The sequence below is a fragment of the Sturnira hondurensis genome, unplaced genomic scaffold, assembly GCF_014824575.4.
Source record: "Sturnira hondurensis isolate 20B ecotype Veracruz unplaced genomic scaffold, ASM1482457v3 Scaffold0019835, whole genome shotgun sequence".
Taxonomy (NCBI): domain Eukaryota; kingdom Metazoa; phylum Chordata; class Mammalia; order Chiroptera; family Phyllostomidae; genus Sturnira; species Sturnira hondurensis.
This window is the reverse complement of record NW_028092466.1, coordinates 4968173-4986792: the sequence shown is the minus strand read 5'-3', so window position 1 is coordinate 4986792 and position 18620 is coordinate 4968173. Positions and strand designations below refer to the sequence as shown.

At 44.8% G+C, this 18620-nt stretch overlaps 1 protein-coding gene across 2 annotated transcripts; it reads right to left on the bottom strand.

Moving 5' to 3' along the window:
• Positions 1-579: 579 nt before the first annotated feature.
• FXR2 (FMR1 autosomal homolog 2) lies at positions 580-17932 on the bottom strand. 2 transcript variants are annotated; one of them, XM_037028318.1, is made up of 17 exons: positions 17440-17932; positions 11359-11411; positions 10902-10995; positions 10405-10476; positions 10145-10293; positions 9771-9864; positions 8895-9011; positions 4833-5003; positions 4557-4635; positions 4113-4222; positions 3804-3890; positions 2993-3215; positions 2589-2783; positions 2296-2499; positions 1878-1970; positions 1626-1726; positions 580-1278 (listed from the first exon to the last, which is right to left on the bottom strand). In XM_037028318.1, exons 1-17 carry the CDS (start codon positions 17518-17520, stop codon positions 1183-1185), a joined length of 2019 nt encoding a protein of 672 aa, XP_036884213.1. In that variant the 5' UTR covers positions 17521-17932; the 3' UTR covers positions 580-1182. The 2 variants fall into 2 exon arrangements, with proteins under 2 accessions (XP_036884213.1, XP_036884212.1); XM_037028317.1 differs by having other exon boundaries at positions 1878-1973; positions 17440-17919.
• Positions 17933-18620: the final 688 nt, after the last annotated feature.

The window sequence follows — 18620 nt, the reverse complement described above, 5'->3', positions numbered from 1 at the left end:
TTTCCCACCCCACCATCTTATCTCCAAATTTCAGTCAGTCCATACCCTGAGAGCCAAGAACCCCATGACAATTCCCCCAGGGCTGAGAGATCTGTAACATGGATGCTGAAGAAAAAGCCTGGATCCAGAGCAAAGAACCAGTGGGAATAAGGGCTAGACATCTAGGTCCCAGAAGCTTTCAAGAGGCAACCCTTGCTCCCCACTCTGCCCAAGACCCAGCCCAAGCCCCAGGCCTCAGGTAATCTGATTAAGCAGCTGGCCTTGGCTCTCAGTTCTTAGCAGGGACAACTGCAGCTAGGAGCAGCCCTACCCTACCTAGCCAGCTGAGTCAGGGTACAGGAGTGGCCCAGCTCCCTATACCAGCAAACCTAGCAGGGGGTGGGAGAAGCAAGGAGACACAGGCCACTGTCCTGGACCAGGAGGGTACCTGGGCCTGGGGAACTTAAGATTGTTCAGAATTCCCCAAGTAGGCCATCTCTGGGACACTAGAGGAGCCGAGTTCGAAGAGACAGAAAACAAGGGCAAGTCAATCTTAGGAAAACACCAAACTCTGCACAAGGAAGACGCAGGAACCATAGAGCCATTTGGATTTTTTTAATTCTCTTTTTAAATACTGTACAGTGAAAAATAAATACGCCTTCTCATCCACCAGATAAGGTTGGTCCCCCTTTCCCTGGGGAACCTAGTCACCCCCCTTCATACATACCCCTGGTTCTACTCCAAAACCTTCCCCATGCCTCCCACCCACTTATACCCTTACTATCCCCGTCTTCCACAGTGATGAGGCCCCAGAAATTGGGGGTACAGGATGGGAGGAGGGATAGCAGGGGAGCCCCCTGAACTGTCAAATCTGGGTGGGTCAAGGAGCACCCCGCACCAACAGGCGGAGAATGGGGATGTTCAGAGAGAGATTGGGGCGTAAGAGGATAAAGGCACATCCAGTCTGATGGGGAAGGAGAGGCTCCCCTCACCCTGGGGGTAGGGTGGACAAGAGGGAGGTGGGTATGACCCTGTTACACACCCCTCCACTAGCTCCTGGAGATTGGGGGGGGACCCAAGCTTCTGTGCCACCCCCCTCCCCCCTAGATAAGAGCAGCTCCAGCGCAGGTCAGTCAGGCCTGTGAGGGCCATGGTGTTGGGCAGCAAGCGAGATGGAGAAGAGAGAGATGCGGGCTGGAGGTTTTATGAAACCCCATTCACCAAACTACCCAACTCTAGCGGGGCGGAAAGCTCCCCATTCTCTGAGGGGCCCTTAGGAAGCTTGCTGACAGAGTCACCCTGAGGGGAAAGTGGAAAAGAAAATGGAAAGGAAGGAAAAAAAGTGGTCAGTAAAAATCCAGGTAATGACATTCCCTGCATTCAAGTGTTCCTGGCCATCTGATGACCCAGGGATTGATCCCTCATCTGGCTCTCTGGTTATTCTCACTGGGATCCAAAAAATATGATCCATACATCATCTTTCTCTCTTCTATTCAAACTCTCCACTATTATAAATATACTCTAAATGCTATCAGACATAGCCTTCTCTGCAATTTAGCAAGAGATTTCTTTGGAAATAGTCTTGTGCTCCCTGCTCCAAAAGAACAAAAATGTGGGGAGAAGTAAATTACATCTTTCCTGCCTACCTTCTGTCCTGAAAGGGAGTCCTCTGAGGGTTTAGTGCGTTCCAGGGGTGGCCGCTGGCGGCTCTGGGACTCTGCTCGGGAGATATAGTCAGCCACAGTCACTGGGGAAGGCAGAGAACCAAGAGTTTCAGAAGGAATCAAGGATCCAGGCCCTACATACCCAATGAGTCCCAACCCCTGGTTTTCATAGGATAGCAGGGATCCCATTCTCTGAGCTCTGAGGAAGGATGCTGGCACCCAGTGTTAGCTGACCTGGCTGGCGGTCTCCACTGACAGAGCCATCGGTACGGTTACCACGGTTACGGCGGCGGCGGCTCCTATTTCGACGCTGAGGTCTTGACTCATCTTCTGTGGGGCAAGGAAAAAGTAGAGTCATGCGTCTAATCTCCCACTCTTTTTTTTTTTTTAAGGATTTCATTTATTTATTTATCTTTAGAGGGGAAAGGAGAAAGGGAGAGAAACATCAATGTATGGTTGCCTTTTGTGCGTCCCCTGCTGGGAGTTGGCCTGCAGGGAACCGGTCTGCAACCCAGACATGTGCCCTGACTGGGAACTGAATCACGATCCTCTGGTTCGCAGGCCTGTGCTCAATCCACTGAGCTACACCAGCCAGGGCCTTAATCTCCCACTCTTTAGTTCTTTCCCAGCTCTAGTTTTTTAATGACCTTACCTAGGCCATTCTCTGTCATGCTGGGCCCATCAGATTCAAGGCCTCCATCCATGATAGTCCTGTCTTCGTCAGTTCGGCGGCGGCGGGAGCGGCGGCGCCTGGCACTTGCTGGGGGTGGTGGTTCCCCAGGCTCAGAATCAATTGGAGGCTCTGGTTCAGATGTGTCCAGTAGGCTGTAGGGGTTACTGTCTGGATCCTTCAGCACTGGTGAAAAGAGGAGGAACTAGGAGTCAGGTGTCCACCAACTTTTCATTTGGCCTACAATTGTGAACCCAGCTCTCTGGTACTGGTACCTGAGCTAATAGATGAAGAGCTGTATCTCGAGGTAGGCCTCGGAGTAGGTGGGGGTCCCCTACCCCGGCCCCCAGCTGGCCGCCGCCGACTTTCTTCCCGAGTTGGGGGATCCCGGTCTCCTAGCCCAGCTCGAATAGGCTCTTCCCTCTTCTCAGACTCAGTCTCAGAAGCAGTAGATAGGTCTGAGCTGGGGCCTGAAGAACACCGTGGAGTTCAATCAGGTCAGCACCCCCACTCCAGGACCCATCACTGCCCCAAAACTGGAAGACTTCTCCCTTACTCACAAGTCCCCAGCCAATCTTTATCTCTATGACAACTTTCCTCAAGTTTCCAAGCAAATCATTGCCTATCCTCACAATACCCCCATCCAACTGTTTGCCTCCCTTTCCCATAGCCATCTCACCATAGGCAGGACCACCTGTTCTCCGGGCCCGGCCCCGGCCCCCATAGCTGCCCCCATAGGTTCTTGTGGTGTGCAGGGAGGACGAGGAGCTCTCATCAGTGGTATATCCAGCCTTGTCACTGCCACCGCTACCCCGCCCACTCCCAGGAGGGCGAAAGCCCAGCCCAATCTGTCGAAGCTGCTCATCAATTTGCAGCCTCTCCAAGCGAAGTTGCTCCACTTCCTGTTTGGGTAAAGGATAGAAAAAGATATGGAAGGAGTAATAAGTAACAGATTAATGAACAGTTTCCTGTCCTGGCTGGTGTAGCTCAGTAATAAGTAAAAGATTAATGAACAATCTCCTGTCCTGGCTGGTGTAGCTCAGTGGATTGAGCATGGGCCTGCGAACCAGACAATCGCAGTTCGATTCCCAGTCAGGGCAGATGCCTGGGTTGCAGGCCAGTTCCCGGCAGAGGACACACCAGAAGGCAACTATACATTGATATTTCTTTCCCTTTCTCCTTCCCTTCCCCTCTAAAGATAAATAAAATCTTTAAAAAACAAAAACGGTCTCCTTTCATGCTTCTCTGCCCCAACCATCCATACATTTCTAAACTCTCATCTAAACTCTCAGAAATATAAGAATGGAGGGAGACATTGGTTAAACCAAGAAAATTCTGGGATCCAACCCCACAGTCCCATATTCCTACCCAGTGGTTTCTATTCTACTCAGAGACAAACTGGGTACCATAGCTCTTAAGTTGATCCACCAGCAGTCTCGGCCCCTTATAAGACCCAGATCTTTCCTCTCCCAGGTTTCCAGCTTGGGTACCTGCAGGTAGGAGAGGTGATATTCCAGCAGAGCCTGAGCATTGCTGATATTCTCTCGAGTGCCAACAAATATGAAGGGAACCATTCCCTGAAGGAAAATAGGGCAGAAAGATTAGGAGAGTCAAGTGGAAGTAGTAATTCTACCCTGTCTCCAAAGGAAGCCCAACCCATGGGATCTTTCTGGCTCTACATCCAAGGGGAAACTAAAGTTCCCATGCTCTTCCCCCTAGAAATCCCAGCCCTCAGAGAATGGCTTCATGAACAATCCCATCTACTTCTGGACACCAGTCTCTAAGTGGAGCTGCCATACCTCCTCCCTGGGGTTCTTCTTGTCATTATCACCTTCTACTCGAACCCTCACCACACCGGATTTATCCACAATCTCCTGGATCACTTTCCCATTCTTTCCAATCACTTTGCCTGAATGGGTAAAGGAGGAATTAGACCTTTTGTTTTTAGAGGAGAGAAAGAAGAGTCAAAAACACTGATGATAAACAGTACTTAGCTTCTATATATATTCTACTTAATTATTCTCCTGCCTTAGGTTCCTGTTGAGTATTTGTCTTTCACAAGACAAAATATTACAATCCCTAGAAATCTTTTCTTCCATTTTTGTCACTCCTACTACAAACTGTTCTATCTTTGTGAAACTAAAGCCCACGAGGCAGATGCCAAGCCCAGAATCACTTCAGAGAATCTCACTTCTAGTCCCCAACTGCATTCTCTTTTATATATACACACACCCCCAACTCACCAACCAGGTTCCTGGGCACTTGCACCGAGTCCTCAGAAAACTCAAGGTAACTTCGGGCCTGCCGGCAGGCCTCAGGAGTCTAATAGAAATGGGGAGTTGTTAATAAAAGACAAAACTTGGATCTTAAACAATGATCTTTCTGCCACTTCCTGTCTTTGGGAAAATTATTGCCACCAAAGTCAGGGAGGGAGAGCAACATAATTCAGGTTTTCCTTTCTACTTCCCCCGCTCTTCTCTGTATCCAAGATACTTAGGCAACAGATATCTTGTGCTGACCTCTCCATAGATGCGGAAAGTACAGGTCTCTTCACCCAACTCAATGGCAGTCACCCCAGGCACTTTTCGGGCCTGCTGGATGTTGGCACCATGAGTCCCAATTGCCAGTCCCATCAGGTCCTCTCGCACTGTGAACTCCTCTTGGAATGCTGCTGCCAACTGCTTACTGGTCTGAAAGGAAAAGGTACTGTAGAAATCACCATGGTGGAATCTCAGAACAACTGTCCTAGGTACCTAATGCTTTGCCTAACTTCAGTAAGAAAAAAATCTGTGAAAGCAAGCCAGAACTGCCCACAAGTCTGCTGACCACTAGGACCTATGTGAAAAATTCAGGAACTTTAAATTCCACTCCAACCTTCCAAATACCAATGGCTTGGGGGGAAGGAGAGAAAATGAGGATAGAATTTGGGCTGGGAGCCACCAAAGTTCAGGATTTGAATCTAACGTTATCTGGTTGTGTGATCCTAAATAAAGCACACTCTCTGTGCCTTCATTCTGTCGTCTGCTAAATAATTACACCTGACCTACCTCATTCTGTTTATCAAGAAAATTAGGTAAGACTGATAAGAAAGGACTTTACACTAGGTAAATGCAAGTATAAGGAACTAGTACCTTAACCAAACTAGTAACTACCAAAATAAAACCTAAAAACTTGAGCAGAAAGCAACAGATTAAGAAAAGCATAAAAGGAGCCTATGGAGTGCCATCCTACTTTATCTTTTAACCGGTCTTTGTGGGGTTCCCTGGGTACAAAGGCAGCAAGACAGGAAAGATTCTAGAAAAGTGATTCTTAGGTAGGAAGCACCAAATAGGAAAGATATCCAAAAGTGGACATTTCCAGATCACAATCCATGGCCTCCTACTTCCAAGAATTATAGCAAGGATTTACAGTAGGCAAGAAAGGGCTAAAAAAAGGAACTAGTTAGGTGTTCAAAATAACTGAGTTATGGCCCTGAACAGGGTGGCTCAGTTAGGCATCGTTCAGCAAAACAAAAGATCACTGGTTCAATTCTCAGCCAGGGCACATGCCTAGATTGCAGGTTCAGCCCCCAGTTGGGGTATGAGAAGCAACCCATCAGTCTCTCCCCCTCTTTCTGCCTCCCTTCCCCTCTAAAAATAAGTAAATTTTTTAAAGAAATAATAACTGAGTTAGAGGGGGAGGGGAGAGGAGTTAATTGGATTTACACATATCTTCTGGAGAAATGTGCCAAGAGTTTTATTTCTTAAACTGCCTGATGGGTACAAGGGTGCATGCTGTATTATTTTTTTATCCTTTAAATGCCCCCCCCCCAATTTTTTTAATCCTCAGCCAAGGATATGTTTTCATTGATTTTAGACAGAGAGGAGGGAAAAGAGACAAAAATATCGTTGTAAGAGAAAAACAGAGATCAGCTGCCTCCTATACATGTCCCAACTGGGGATCACACCCATAACCTAACCTAAGTATGTGAGCTGACCGGGAATAGAACCAGCAACCTGCTGGTACATGGGACAATGTTCCAACCAAGTCACCTGACCAGCACTAAACATTCAATATTTAAAAAATCATTTTTAAGCCCTGACCAGGTAGCTCAGTTGTTTGGAGAGCTGTCCTGATAACCCAAGGTTGCAGATTCAATTCCCAATTAGGGCACATATAAGAATCAACCAATAGCCCTGGCTGGTGTAGCTCAGTGGATTGAGCGCAGGCCTGCGAACCACACAATCGCAGTTCAATTCCCAGTCAGGGCACACCCAGGCCAGTTCCCAGCAGGGGACTCACGAGAGGCAACCATACACTGATATTTCTCTCCCTCTCTCCTTCCCTTCCCCTCTAAGGATAAATAAGTAAATAAATCTTTTTTTTTAAAAAAAAAGAATCAATCAATAAATCAATAAATAAGTGAAACAGGTCAGGGCACATGCTTGGGTTGCCGGCCGGTTCCTTGCAGGCTAACTACCAGCAGGGGACGCACAAAAGGCAACCATACATTGATGTTTCTCTCCCTCTCTCCTTCCTCTCTAAAGATAAATAAATAAATAAAATCTTTAAAAAAAAATAAGTGAAACAGTAAGTCGATGTCTCCCTCTCTCTCAAATCAGTAAATAAAGTAAATAAAAATAATTCTAAAAAACAAAAACAGCCCTAACTGGTTTGGCTCAATGGATTGAGAATCACTGGCCTGCAAATCAAAGAGCCGCCAGGTCGATTCCCAGTCTAGGACACATGCCTGGAGTGCAGGCCAGGCCCCCAATAAGGGGTGCACAAGAGGCAACCACACATTGATGCTTCTCTCCCTCTCTTTCCCTCTCCCTCCCCCTCTAAAAAATAAAATAAAAACCAAACAAAAGAAAAACATGTCCCTATTCTTAAGACCCTGCACTCACCTATAGTTAACTTAGCTATTTGGTGCACTTTACCACACAGATTAATATAGCCAAGTCCTAGAAGAATTGAATATTCTACCTTTTGTCACCAGGAAACCTGTTCATTGGGAAATGGAGCAGATATAGTTTGTATCATCTGGAGGTAATGGTGAATTTTTAACTGCCAGTGCCCTGAGTAGCATCCCTAGAGAAGCGAAAGATTACCATGATCCAGAATTTGCACAGGCTCAGAGAAAAGCTTTCCAAAAAGATCAATTCACTTGATAAATGGAAATGCATGTTCAAACACAAACACAAACACCTACCCTACTTGTTTAGGATGGTATAATGCCTAAGGAAAGGAAATCTAACCATCATTAAGATGTCAGAATTTAAGCCCTGGCTGGTGTAGCTCAGTGGATTGAGTGCGGGCCTGCGAACCAGAGGATCGCGGTTCGATTCCCAGTCAGGGCACATGTCTGGGTTGCAGGCCGGTTCCCTGCAGGTCAACTCCCAGCAGGGGACGCACAAAAGGCAACCATACATTGATGTTTCTCTCCCTCTCTCCTTCCCCTCTAAAGATAAATAAATAAATAAAATCTTTAAAAAAAAAAAGATGTCAGAATTTAAACATCATAGATATTCAGGAGTGAGGTTTATAGTTATAATACAAATGAAACAAGAATAAACTGCTTTGTGTACGCATAACTGTAAACCTACTTTTGCCTATGCCTGTATTCTAATGTAACTACCTCATCGTCACAAATAAAGATGATAAAAGCTTAGTAAAATTACATGATTTGCCAAGCCCTGGCTGGTGTGGCTCAGTGAGTTTAGCACTGTCCTGCAAACCAAGGGGTTGCTGGTTCGATTACCAGTCAGGGCACACGTCTGGGTTGTAGGCCAGGTCTCCAGTTGGGGGCGTGCAAGAGGCAACCTATGGATGTTTCTCTCTCCCTCTCTTTCTCCTGCCCTTCCCTTCTGAGAAGTAAATGAAATCTTAAAAAAAAAAAAAAAAGATTTGCCATTATTTGCCACATCAATTATTTAATAAAGCAAGAGTTAGGATTCCGAGTCCAGTGGTCTTTCTAGTGTACAAATGGGTCTCAAGAGAGATAATTTGAGGGATGCCAGTGGAAGAAAGAGCCACATCCACTTCTGACTGATATTTTTTGGTTTTTGTTAGTCCTCACTCGAGGACTTTTTTTCATTTCTTTTAGAGAAAAAAAGAAGGGGAGAGAGAGAGAAAAACGGATGCGAGGGAGAAGCACCAATTGGCTGATTCTACATATGTACCTGAACCAGGTAGCAAATGTGCCCAGACCCAGAAAAGGAATCAAACCTTTCAACCTAGGTATGTGACCTGACCAGGAACCAAACCTGCACCTTTCGGTGAATGGGACAACGCTCATTCACCAACTAAGCCACACTAGCCAGGGCTGACTGATGTTTTATGTGCACTATGCTTTCAAATAAATTTTACTTATTCAGAGCACATGGCTCAAAAAATGTTTAACAAATGTACCACAACATAATGGAGTTCTGCCATCTGGAGAAGTCTGGGATAAAGTAGCAGACCCAGGTATACTGGCCCACAAAGGCCTTGATCTTTTTTGTTCTGTAAACATAAGAGCGCACAAATGGAGGATGCGACAAAAAAGGAGGAGGACTATAATACTAATATATTCAGAAGTAAAAAGTAAAGCCGAAATTTACCTCTAGGTGTTTTGTAGCTTCTTCATTGCGAGACATGAGTAGCAGTTTGGTGCGCAGGCTTCGAAAATGCATATCACCCAGCAGGGATGCCCGCTTCACAGGGGCTTCTGTGGTTGACTGGGAAGAAACCAATGGAAGTCATTAAAATTGACTTTGAATACATAGTGCAGGAGAGACAGCAACTGGAACTCAGAATGCCTGAGTCTCTGGAAAAAGGTTAAGACTTAAGAACTAAAGGTAAGGCCCTGGCTGGTGTAGCTTAGTGGATTGAGTGCCTGCCTTCTAAGCAAAGGGTTGCTGGTTTGATTCCCAGTCAGGGCACATGCCCTGGCCCCTGTGTGCCAGGACCCCAGTAGGGGACACATGAGAGATAACCATATGTTGATGTTTCTCCCCCTCCCTTCCCCTCTGAAAATAAATAAAATCTTAGAAAAGAAAATGAGAAGAGAAGAGAAGAGAAAAGGAGGGAAGGAGGGAAGGAGGGAAGGAGGGAAGGAGGGAGGGAGGGAGGGAGGGAGGGAGGGAGGGAGGGAGGGGAAAATCACTATAAACCTCACAAGGGCCCTACCATTTGGGTGCCTAAGGGAAGTGATTTTAGGCAGCAGACACAGGTAAGAACTCTAGCAGGCCCTTTTATAGAGTCCAAATATACAAGGGAGGATCCCAGCCCAGACTGCAACATAATAACCAGGTTAAAAAAAAATTAAGCTCAAACACATAAAAAACTAAGGAAAGGTAGCTGGGCCCACAGGGGTCAGGAGCAATAAAGTCCTCCCTGACAAATAAATATAAGCACATTTTAGCTCCTCCCTTTCTAAAAGGAGTTAAAAAGAGAGGATGAAAAATTGCTGAAAACGCTTACGTGAATAAACTCACCAGGATGAAGAGCTCACTATTTGTGATGTTGAGAAAGATGCAGTTCGCTCCCAATGCTTTCTTGAACTCTTTATGGACATTTTCATTGGAACAACTGCAGTGAAAGAGAAAAGTGTTCAGTGAGTGTATAGTGAGGTCAAAGTGTATAGTGAGGTCAAAAGTCTAGCAGAAACCGGGACAGAAAAGTAAGAAAAGAGAAAGGACTGCGGTAAAAGAACAGAGATGAAGACAGAAACTGGGAACACAAAGGACTGTAGAGGGCCAAGGAAATGATATACAAGACTGAAACTGGGAGTGGGGTCTGGGGAAAATAAGGGCAGAGAAGTAGGGCTATAAAGAGGGTCCACTAAGGGCCCAACATCCCTAATACTCACGCTTCTCTCAGATCCTCAGGAACAGCCATGGTAACCTTGAAGAAACTGCCTTTGGTTGCAAGGGGATTGGGATTAACTGGCCGAAGCCGTTCCAGGGTGACAATTTCATTGTACGTAGCATCACAGGCAGCATATTCAATAACATAGAACTGGTAAAAGGAAAGAAAGGAGAAGTTGTATATGACCTGAGTTTTTATCTCCTACCTTTCTATGTCTGCATTTGTTTCAGGCCTTCTCCAAAGGCCTTCACAATCACTCACATCTCCCTTCATCATCCGCACCCGGGCCAGCCACCAGCCACAAGGTTCTTGCTCATTGGCTCGAGAATAAACCTGAAAGGAAGATGAAAATTAAAAAGATATTGAGGTCCATCGAAAAACATCAAGAATGGGATAAGCATTAACATACTTCAGAGGTATCCTTAAACTAAGATACAAGAAAACTAGAGGAAGGAACTACTAATTAAAAAAACAGAGAGGACTAGAGTTTAGATGTTGTTCTCATAAATGGAAGAAAGGTAAATAATTCCCTGAAACTGGGAAGCTCCCTGAGAGTTTGGCTGATCACAACAGAGATGGACAGAGAACTGCCACATTTCACTTGTCCACAGACTACCTGGCTAGGTGTAGTAGCTTAGCTTGAGGAGGAAGGAGAGTGAACCAACTAGTGAGGACCCTAGGATACCAACATGAGGGTATGTATGGCAGATGCTGAGAGAAAAGTGAAATTTAGAAAGGGTAGACTCCATGGCCCTTACCTCCACCTCATCTCCTTCTGTGATCTCCTTATTGTAATCAGCTGGAGGTGGTAGCCGCACATCCCCAAAAGGAATTTGTCTCTCACTCTGCCAGCTGCAAATGAAACAGTGATATGAAAGCTATTCAGGGTAACATGGCTGCCCATTTCTTCAAAAAAGGGATTACTGCTTGAAATCACTGGGCAATGTCCACCTTCCCTGGTGATTAAAGGCAAAATCCCAGGCCCTGCTCCACAATGGCATCTTCTATCTCTTGTTATAATCTAAATATTGGATCAAATGTGTCCTACCCTCACTAAACTTTAGCCCTATACTCTCTTGGGATCCAGAACTGCCCCCTCAAACCTTTGGCTCTCCCCCATCTATTACACACCTCATGGGACTCAGCCACCTCCTCCCTGTTCTCCACCCTCCTTCTAGGACCTAGTATACTGATTCTCTATTCCCAAGGTCTTACTTGTTTTCAAAGAAGATGGTGACAGAGTCTTCATGGACATCCTTCACAAAGCCCTAGAATAAATTTTAGAAGAAAGTAAAATAAATAAATAACAATTTACCAACATCTCAGCCATTAAGGGAACAGAGGCATTCAGAGGCTCTTAAAATAGTTTTAGATGGGGACATAAGCGATCTAAAGACATGGCCAGAAAAAAGCTGTACTGGAGAAAGAATATGAATATTGAGGTAGAGAGAAGAAATAATAATGGCATGGAAAGATATGTGGCAAAATGCAGAAATAAGATGAAACAGAAAGCAGAAGGGGGAAAATCACTTGCATCAAAACAATCTGGAAACTGGTGGTCTACTATGGCGCCCACAGGGGCCCTCCTATCTGTCTGCCTCCTATTGTGCTGAGCAGCTTGCCAGAACTCAATTAAAATACCAACAACATTCAGCAAGGCTAAGAATATCCCATGAGACAGCGTGAGGCCATCCTGGAACACCTAGAGGACATCAGGATCTGCCAAGAGAGAAAAGGGTCCAGCTCCCCAATACAGCAAAAGACAGGAGCAAACTTGGTGCCTTGATGCCTGAGTCCTAAGAGAATACACAGAACAATGGAAAAGTTCAAAACAACAAACAATTTACATAAGGAAAAATTCAGGCTTAAGAGATGTGAGATTTCTGAATTCTAGACTATAACACTGCTACACATTTAAAAAGGATAATATAATTGTAGAAGACTCCAACCTTGAGATCTCAACAAAGGAGGAACAGGGATAGGTGAATAGTTTGTTTACCTCCTATTTTCTATGTCCTTATGCAGAAGCCAGAGCTATGTGTTCAACCCTATGCTCCCAATTTTCACATACTCAAAATTAAGGATTGCTAATTTTGATAAAGCCCAATTTATCAATTTATTCTTTTATAATAGCTTTTTGTTTCAAATGTAAGAAAGCTTTGCCTAATCCAAGGCCACAAAGGTTTACTTGTACACCTTCTAGAAGTTTTAATAGTTTTTATTTTACATTTAGGTCTGATCCATTTTGTGTTCAATTTTGTATACGATGCAAGAGACTAACAAAGCTCATTTTTCACCTACGGATATCCAGTTGTCTGAATACCATTTGTTTAAGATTATCCTTTCTTGACTAAATTACCTTTCACTTCTATCAAAAATCAGAAAATGCAATTAATAATAAAACAACAGAAAGATCAGTGGTTGGTGGAGGACTTGTGGGAATGATAAAAATATTCATTATTTTGATTATGGTAATGGTTTATTTTATACACACACACATGCTAAAACCTAACAAACTGTACACTGTGAATACATATACTTCACTGTATACCAATCATACCTCATTAAAGCAGTTTTAAGAATTAAGAGGGTTCAGCCCCTGACTGGTGTAGCTCAGTGGATTGAGAGTAGGCCTGCAAACCAAGGGATCACTGGTTCAACTCCCAGCCAGGGCACATGCCTCGGTTGCAGGACGGGTCCCCAACTGGGGGCATGCAAGGGGCAACCACAGGTTGATGTTTCTCTTCCTCTTTCTCCTCTCTCTAAAAAATAAATAAAATCTTAAAAAAAAAAAAGAATTAGAGGGGTCAAAAGGCTAATACATAGGAACTATTCCTGAGTTATACAGTGAGGTTCAAAAGCTTAGGTGAGAAAACATGAAAATGTATACTGTGTCACTCCCACCTCATGGAACTGATCACTACTATACGCACTACTGTATTGCTGTTTCCTTATGGTGGGAAAATCTAAACCTAAATTTCACTCTTGATACAAGCCATCTTCCTCTTCTTTCAAACTAACTCTTATTGTTATGGAACCTTACTATTGCCCAAGGCAGTAGTGTTCCTGCACTGTCTGGCCCCTTCCTTATGCATGCTTCAACTTTCTTTGCCATTTGCTTCCCTAGAAATGTTTTTTCTACTCTTCATTCAGCTCCATCAGTACCCACTCCTACTATTCTCTACTCAAGTCTTCTGAGTCACTTTTACTCCTCACTATTTGCCTGAGTTGCTCATCCCTTTTCAGTTCTCTTAGCTCCTTAAATTTCCTCCTTCCTCCCCCTACAACCACTAACCTTCGCTATTCTTCTGACCCTTTATAAGGGTCTATCTGGATTTCTAGAAACATTTCAACCAGCCTCTTCAGCTGACTTGATCCTATCCTTTATCCAAAATACTTATCTCCAAGCTTTAGAAATAGCTTATAAAAAGAGTTAGCTATTCTCAAATATTTTATTTACTTTTTAAAAAGGTTTTATTTTGTGGTTGCCTCTTGCACGCCCCACATTGGGGACCTGGCCCAAAACCCAGGCGTGTGCCCTGACTGGGAATCAAACCTGTGAACCTTTGGTTCACTGGCCGGTGCTCAATCCACTGAGCCACACCAGCCAGGGCTATTCTCAAAATATTTTAGGAATGAAATAAAGAGTGGAAGAGACAAGATATCACTTACCTCCCTCTTTTGTGAAGAGATGAACATTCCTAGATATACCTATTCATAAAGGATATGCCTAAAGCTCTAATCCAATTCTCCTCCAACATTTCAGGGTTGGCCGCAAGTGGAGGTAGCCATGACACCCTGATTTTTCTTTTCTTTTTTTTTTTTAATTTTTTTATTTAATTATTTTTCAAGTACAGTTTTCTGTCTATTACTCCCATCCCATCCCACCCCCCTTTTAATTTTTTTATTTAATTATTTTTCAAGTACAGTGACACCCTGATTTTTCTAGCTACCATGATCCCCAAAGCAGAAATGCTGAATTCAGAATGGAGTTTTTCCTCTCACTACTCAGCAACTCAACCAAACGCCATTTACTTTTACACTTCCAGGATCTTTTTCCTTCAAAAATTCCTCAAGTTTTCTCAATTTCTATTCCATTCCAGTCTCTGCTTTTTAATTCTACCATATCACCCTAGTTTTTTTCCTCCAAAGATGCTAGTCGTAGACAGTGAGGTCCTGATTCTGCTTAGTGAATGCTCACTGGAAGGATAAGCAGGTAAGAGTAGTAAGTGTTGGCAAGTAAACCTCTAGAAAACCAACTAGATCCAAAGGATGCCTCAATTAAGTGGCCATGGCATATAGCCTTTCTTTGGTTTATAAGGCCTAGAACCACACAGAGAAAGAAAGAGCCCTGGGTTCCCAGGTACTTCAATTTCCCCAAATTCTAAAAGATATGAAATTGGTCTTGCCTTCAAACTATCTTCTAGTCCTGGGCTCTCAAAGGAGAGGGAGTTCTAGGGGAAAAACAAGAAGGGTCTGGGTAAAAAATACGTGTAGCCCTGGATGGTGTGACTCAGTGGTTTGAGTGCCAGCCCACGAACTGAAAGGTCACCAATTCGATTCCCAGTCAGGACAAATGCATGCCTAGGTTGTGGGCCAGGTTCCCAGGCGGGGGTGTTCAAGAGGCAACCACACATTGATGTTTTTCTCCCTATTTCTCCCTCCCTTACATGCTGTCTAGAAGTAAATAAATAAAATCATGTAAAAAAACAACCAGCCACGTGTAGAAGCGGAAAAAGAAATGGGAATTAGGATTATCAGGCAAAGTTTGGAAAGTTGGATGACTGTGCCCTGGAAGGTGAACTATCTCATTTGGGAGAATACAAGTGAAAGAATAAAATACATTAAATTGTGACAGGAAACAGAGTTGGTACAAAATAACTTAGACCTCAAACCTGACATTTGCAGTTCATGGAAGGTCAAAATAGGACCCAATTCTGACAGGGAAGAAAGGGACCTTTCCAAATTTACAGTTCTAGAAGCAATGTAAACACTCCTTGACCCACACATTAAAGTGTGCTGAGTCATGAATATTAAATCAGTAGCAAGGTCAGAAAGGGTGACTATATGCCACTGAAATTAAAAAAATTAGTCTGAATTTAGGGATTTTTTTTTTTTGTTTTAAACTAAGGCATGAGGCAGAAAATACTAAAGTGACCAGAACAAAAAAATCCATGTTACCTGGCTTTTCGCTAAACTCCAAACTCTACTACTCTCTGATTGAAGGTATCCTGTCCCCTAATTCACTGAAGTCTATCATTGCCATAGCCCCCAGGAGAAAAGAGAAAGATTCTGAAGAGAATTTCTACCGGATACATATGTGGGAAGGGAAACATCCCTGTTCCCAGTTGTCTCACACAGTTCATCTGAACTGGATACCAATCTTTTCCAGCTGTGCTGGACTCCCATGCTTCCTAGAACAAAAGCAAACATCCTATCTTGATCTCAGACTCAATTTAAGAATCTAAGAATCTGGGGATGGGAAGGATCCAGACGAAGGACAAGATACTGGGGGAAATGGGGCTGAAATGTTATGACCAAGGATATTTCAACAAAGCTAATGAAAATTTGGGAGAAAAATTAAGACAAATGTACTGAATCAGAATCAGAAAGGAATTAGAGACTTTGCCAAAGAAAACAAATGCTATGGAAGCACGCTAGAAGAAAAAGACCCATGAGTTAGAAAGTATGCAAAAAAAAAATGACAAGAGATCAGCTGGGAGCTTCCATCAGATATTGGATAAGGTGGTTTCTGGGGATTACATGGCAATATAAAAATATCAGGATAAAAAGTCAGAGACTTAAACTGAGAAAATAAATTAAGATAAATAAATATGGGTACCCACAGGCACTGAATATAAAGAAATCTGGTGAGGGAAGTAAAACATACATAGGCATTTGGAGTGGGTAAAAAGAATGAATATAATGAATTTATCAATTAAAGCTGGGGTAGAAACCTTCCACTCCAAGGGCAAATAGGAGACCCCTTCCAGAGTAAGGTATGACTTCACAGGGAAGGAGTTGGAGAAAGTTATTTGGAAGGGCATAAAGGTAGAGAGGTCTACTACAGGAGAAAGGCTTGAGGGGAAGTGAAGGAAAGGCGGCTCTTCTCACAAGTGAAGTTAGAAGATATCTCTGCTCTTGCTCCTCAGCGTAAAATTAAAGAAGACAATAGGAATCAAAGTCTGTGCATAATTCCAAGCATAAAGTCCGAAGAGTTTCAAAATAACCAGTCACACAAAGAAAAATTCCTGAGACAAGAGGGGTCTCTCTGGCTTAACTTAAACGCAGAAAAAAATATCCTAGAAAATGGATTCAGGACAGATACTGGTGATAGTAACAGGAGTTTTAAAGAACCAAATCCTCAGCAAGGGGGGAGCTGAAAGTAAATAAGGATCTTTTAAAAACAGTCCCCTTCTCCTTCAAAAAAGGCTATTATCAGATTCCCAAATTGGGAGAGTTGGCCATACGTCTTCTAGAAGAGACTCCTTGAGAAGATAAACAGAGGTAATCTGCCCTTTTAAAGATCTTGAATATGAAGCTTACATTTCTCAAGATGAAAAAATTATATGAATGTATCTGAAGGCAAAATGAGATAGATAGTTAATATAAATCCATCTTTAGGGTGGAACAGCAGACCAGCTAGCTTTAGGATGAAGGACTGGGGTGACAGACTTATGAAAAGATGCCACCTCACAGATAGAAGGCAACAGGACTGGTACATTCCAGAGTTCCTGAGGTCAAAGATACCAAATGTCACAGATTTTTAAAACTTTTCTTTGGGTGGGGAACAGAATTATAAGATGAAAGTGGGGTGCCTTCCAGTCAGTAGGTAGAGGCCTCAAGTAAGATGAAAGGATCTAATGTGGAACGGCTTTCCCAAGGGGGTAACAGTGGAAGAATAAAGAGAATTTTCCATGTGCTTGGACTGTGGGGGAAATGTGATTAAGGTCTAAGACGTCTTCTGCTAGGAAACAGGAAAAGTCTCTACGACAGGCGGTAAATGGGGTCTCTTGGGGGGCGGTGACACTGATGCAAGCATAATACTGCCTTGATGTTCATTCTGTCTGAGATGGGGGTAAAAGCAGGTGTAATAGAGGGGCCAAAAATAAGAGGAAGGGGGTTAAGTTCCAAAAATCTCCCCAGGAAGGCTGCGGGTGGGAGCGTGGGTCTAAGGGTCTAAGATTCTAAGGGTCAGGACTTAGCTCCAGAAGCTCGATCTCGCCCCATTCTTGCTGGCTCTGGCCTGAGAGAGGGGGCTCACGACTGGTGTCCCGGGTCAGCGCGCCGTCTCACCTTGTAGAAGGCCCCGTTGGAGCCGCGCACCTCGACGGGCAGTCCTGGCTCCACATCCCCCGCAGAGGCCAGGCCGCCCATGGCGCCGCCGCCGCTTCCGACTCCTCCGGAGACTGCCGCAGCAGCGGTCTGAGTGCGGGCCGGGCCAGGTCCCCGGCGTCTCCCGGGAGGAGGAGCCGGAGGGGGAGCCGCGGGGGGCGGGAGCCGGGCCGGCCCCACGGCGGCCCTGCCACAGCCAACTAGCAGGGGGCCGGGGCCGGGCCGCTCCCGGTCCGCCGCCACCGCCTTGGTCTCCGCCACCGTGAGGGAGACGGCCGCCGCCGCCGCTGCCTTCGTCACCTCAGCTTCCGCCCGCCACCTCCCCTGCTGCTGCCTCGGTCTCAGAACCCGCTGCTGCCCCTGCCGCTCCACGGCTTCCACCTCCCCCTTCCGCCGCTGCCTAATGCGCAGGCGCGCGGGGCCCCAAGGTCCAAGGCGCAGGCGTCAAGGCTGGCGGCTCAGCTCGCGCTCATCAGCGCTTCGCAGCTTCTACACTCCTTCTCGTTCTCTCACGCCCTCTCGTGGTCGCTTACTTGCGCTTGCGCAGAACGAGATTGGCGCTCTTTCTTGGCCACCCCACCACTCGAACGGCCGCATCTCTTTCTTTCCCCGCCCCACAACACTGAGAGCTAACCAATCATGGGGAGGGAGGGGCCGCGCTCACTTAGTCGGATTGGATTTCTGCTGCTCTGGCCAGACCCTACCCACTTCACTGTGAGCTCTGCCAGTCCAGGACAAGTTAGGGATGGGCCTGAGCTTGAGTGATTGCTTGGTCACTTTCCTCACCTTTGTCTTTTGGTGCGCACGCTCCAAAGCATTAAAAAAAAAAAAGTCGAAAAGCAATAAAAGAAAAAAGAAAAAATAGATGACCCAACTCACCCATGCACGTGCCCTGAGCTTTAGTGTCTATGCACAAATACATAGCGACTCTTTCGGGTATCAATAAGTCTGTGCAATAGGAAATTTGAGCGACGTTCCTGTCTTGAGAAGATTCTGATCATGCATATAACGAAAGGTTAAAGAATAATTTCAAGGCAGTACTGAAAAGCAAATGCCACTTAGCACAAGATATGATCATTTAAATGCTAAGGAACTTCAAAATAAAAAAATACATTGTTATGGAATAAGGACAGTAGAGGAAT

Coding starts and splice junctions, on each gene's coding strand:
- FXR2 (XM_037028317.1), bottom strand. CDS start 17,520: ATGGGCGGCCTGGCCTCTGCGGGGGATGTGGAGCCAGGACTGCCCGTC. Junction 4,636..4,832: donor CTTTCCGCATCTATGGAGAG/GTCAGCACAAGA, acceptor CATTTCTATTAG/ACTCCTGAGGCCTGCCGGCA. Junction 1,727..1,877: donor CAGTGGAGACCGCCAGCCAG/GTCAGCTAACAC, acceptor TGCCTTCCCCAG/TGACTGTGGCTGACTATATC.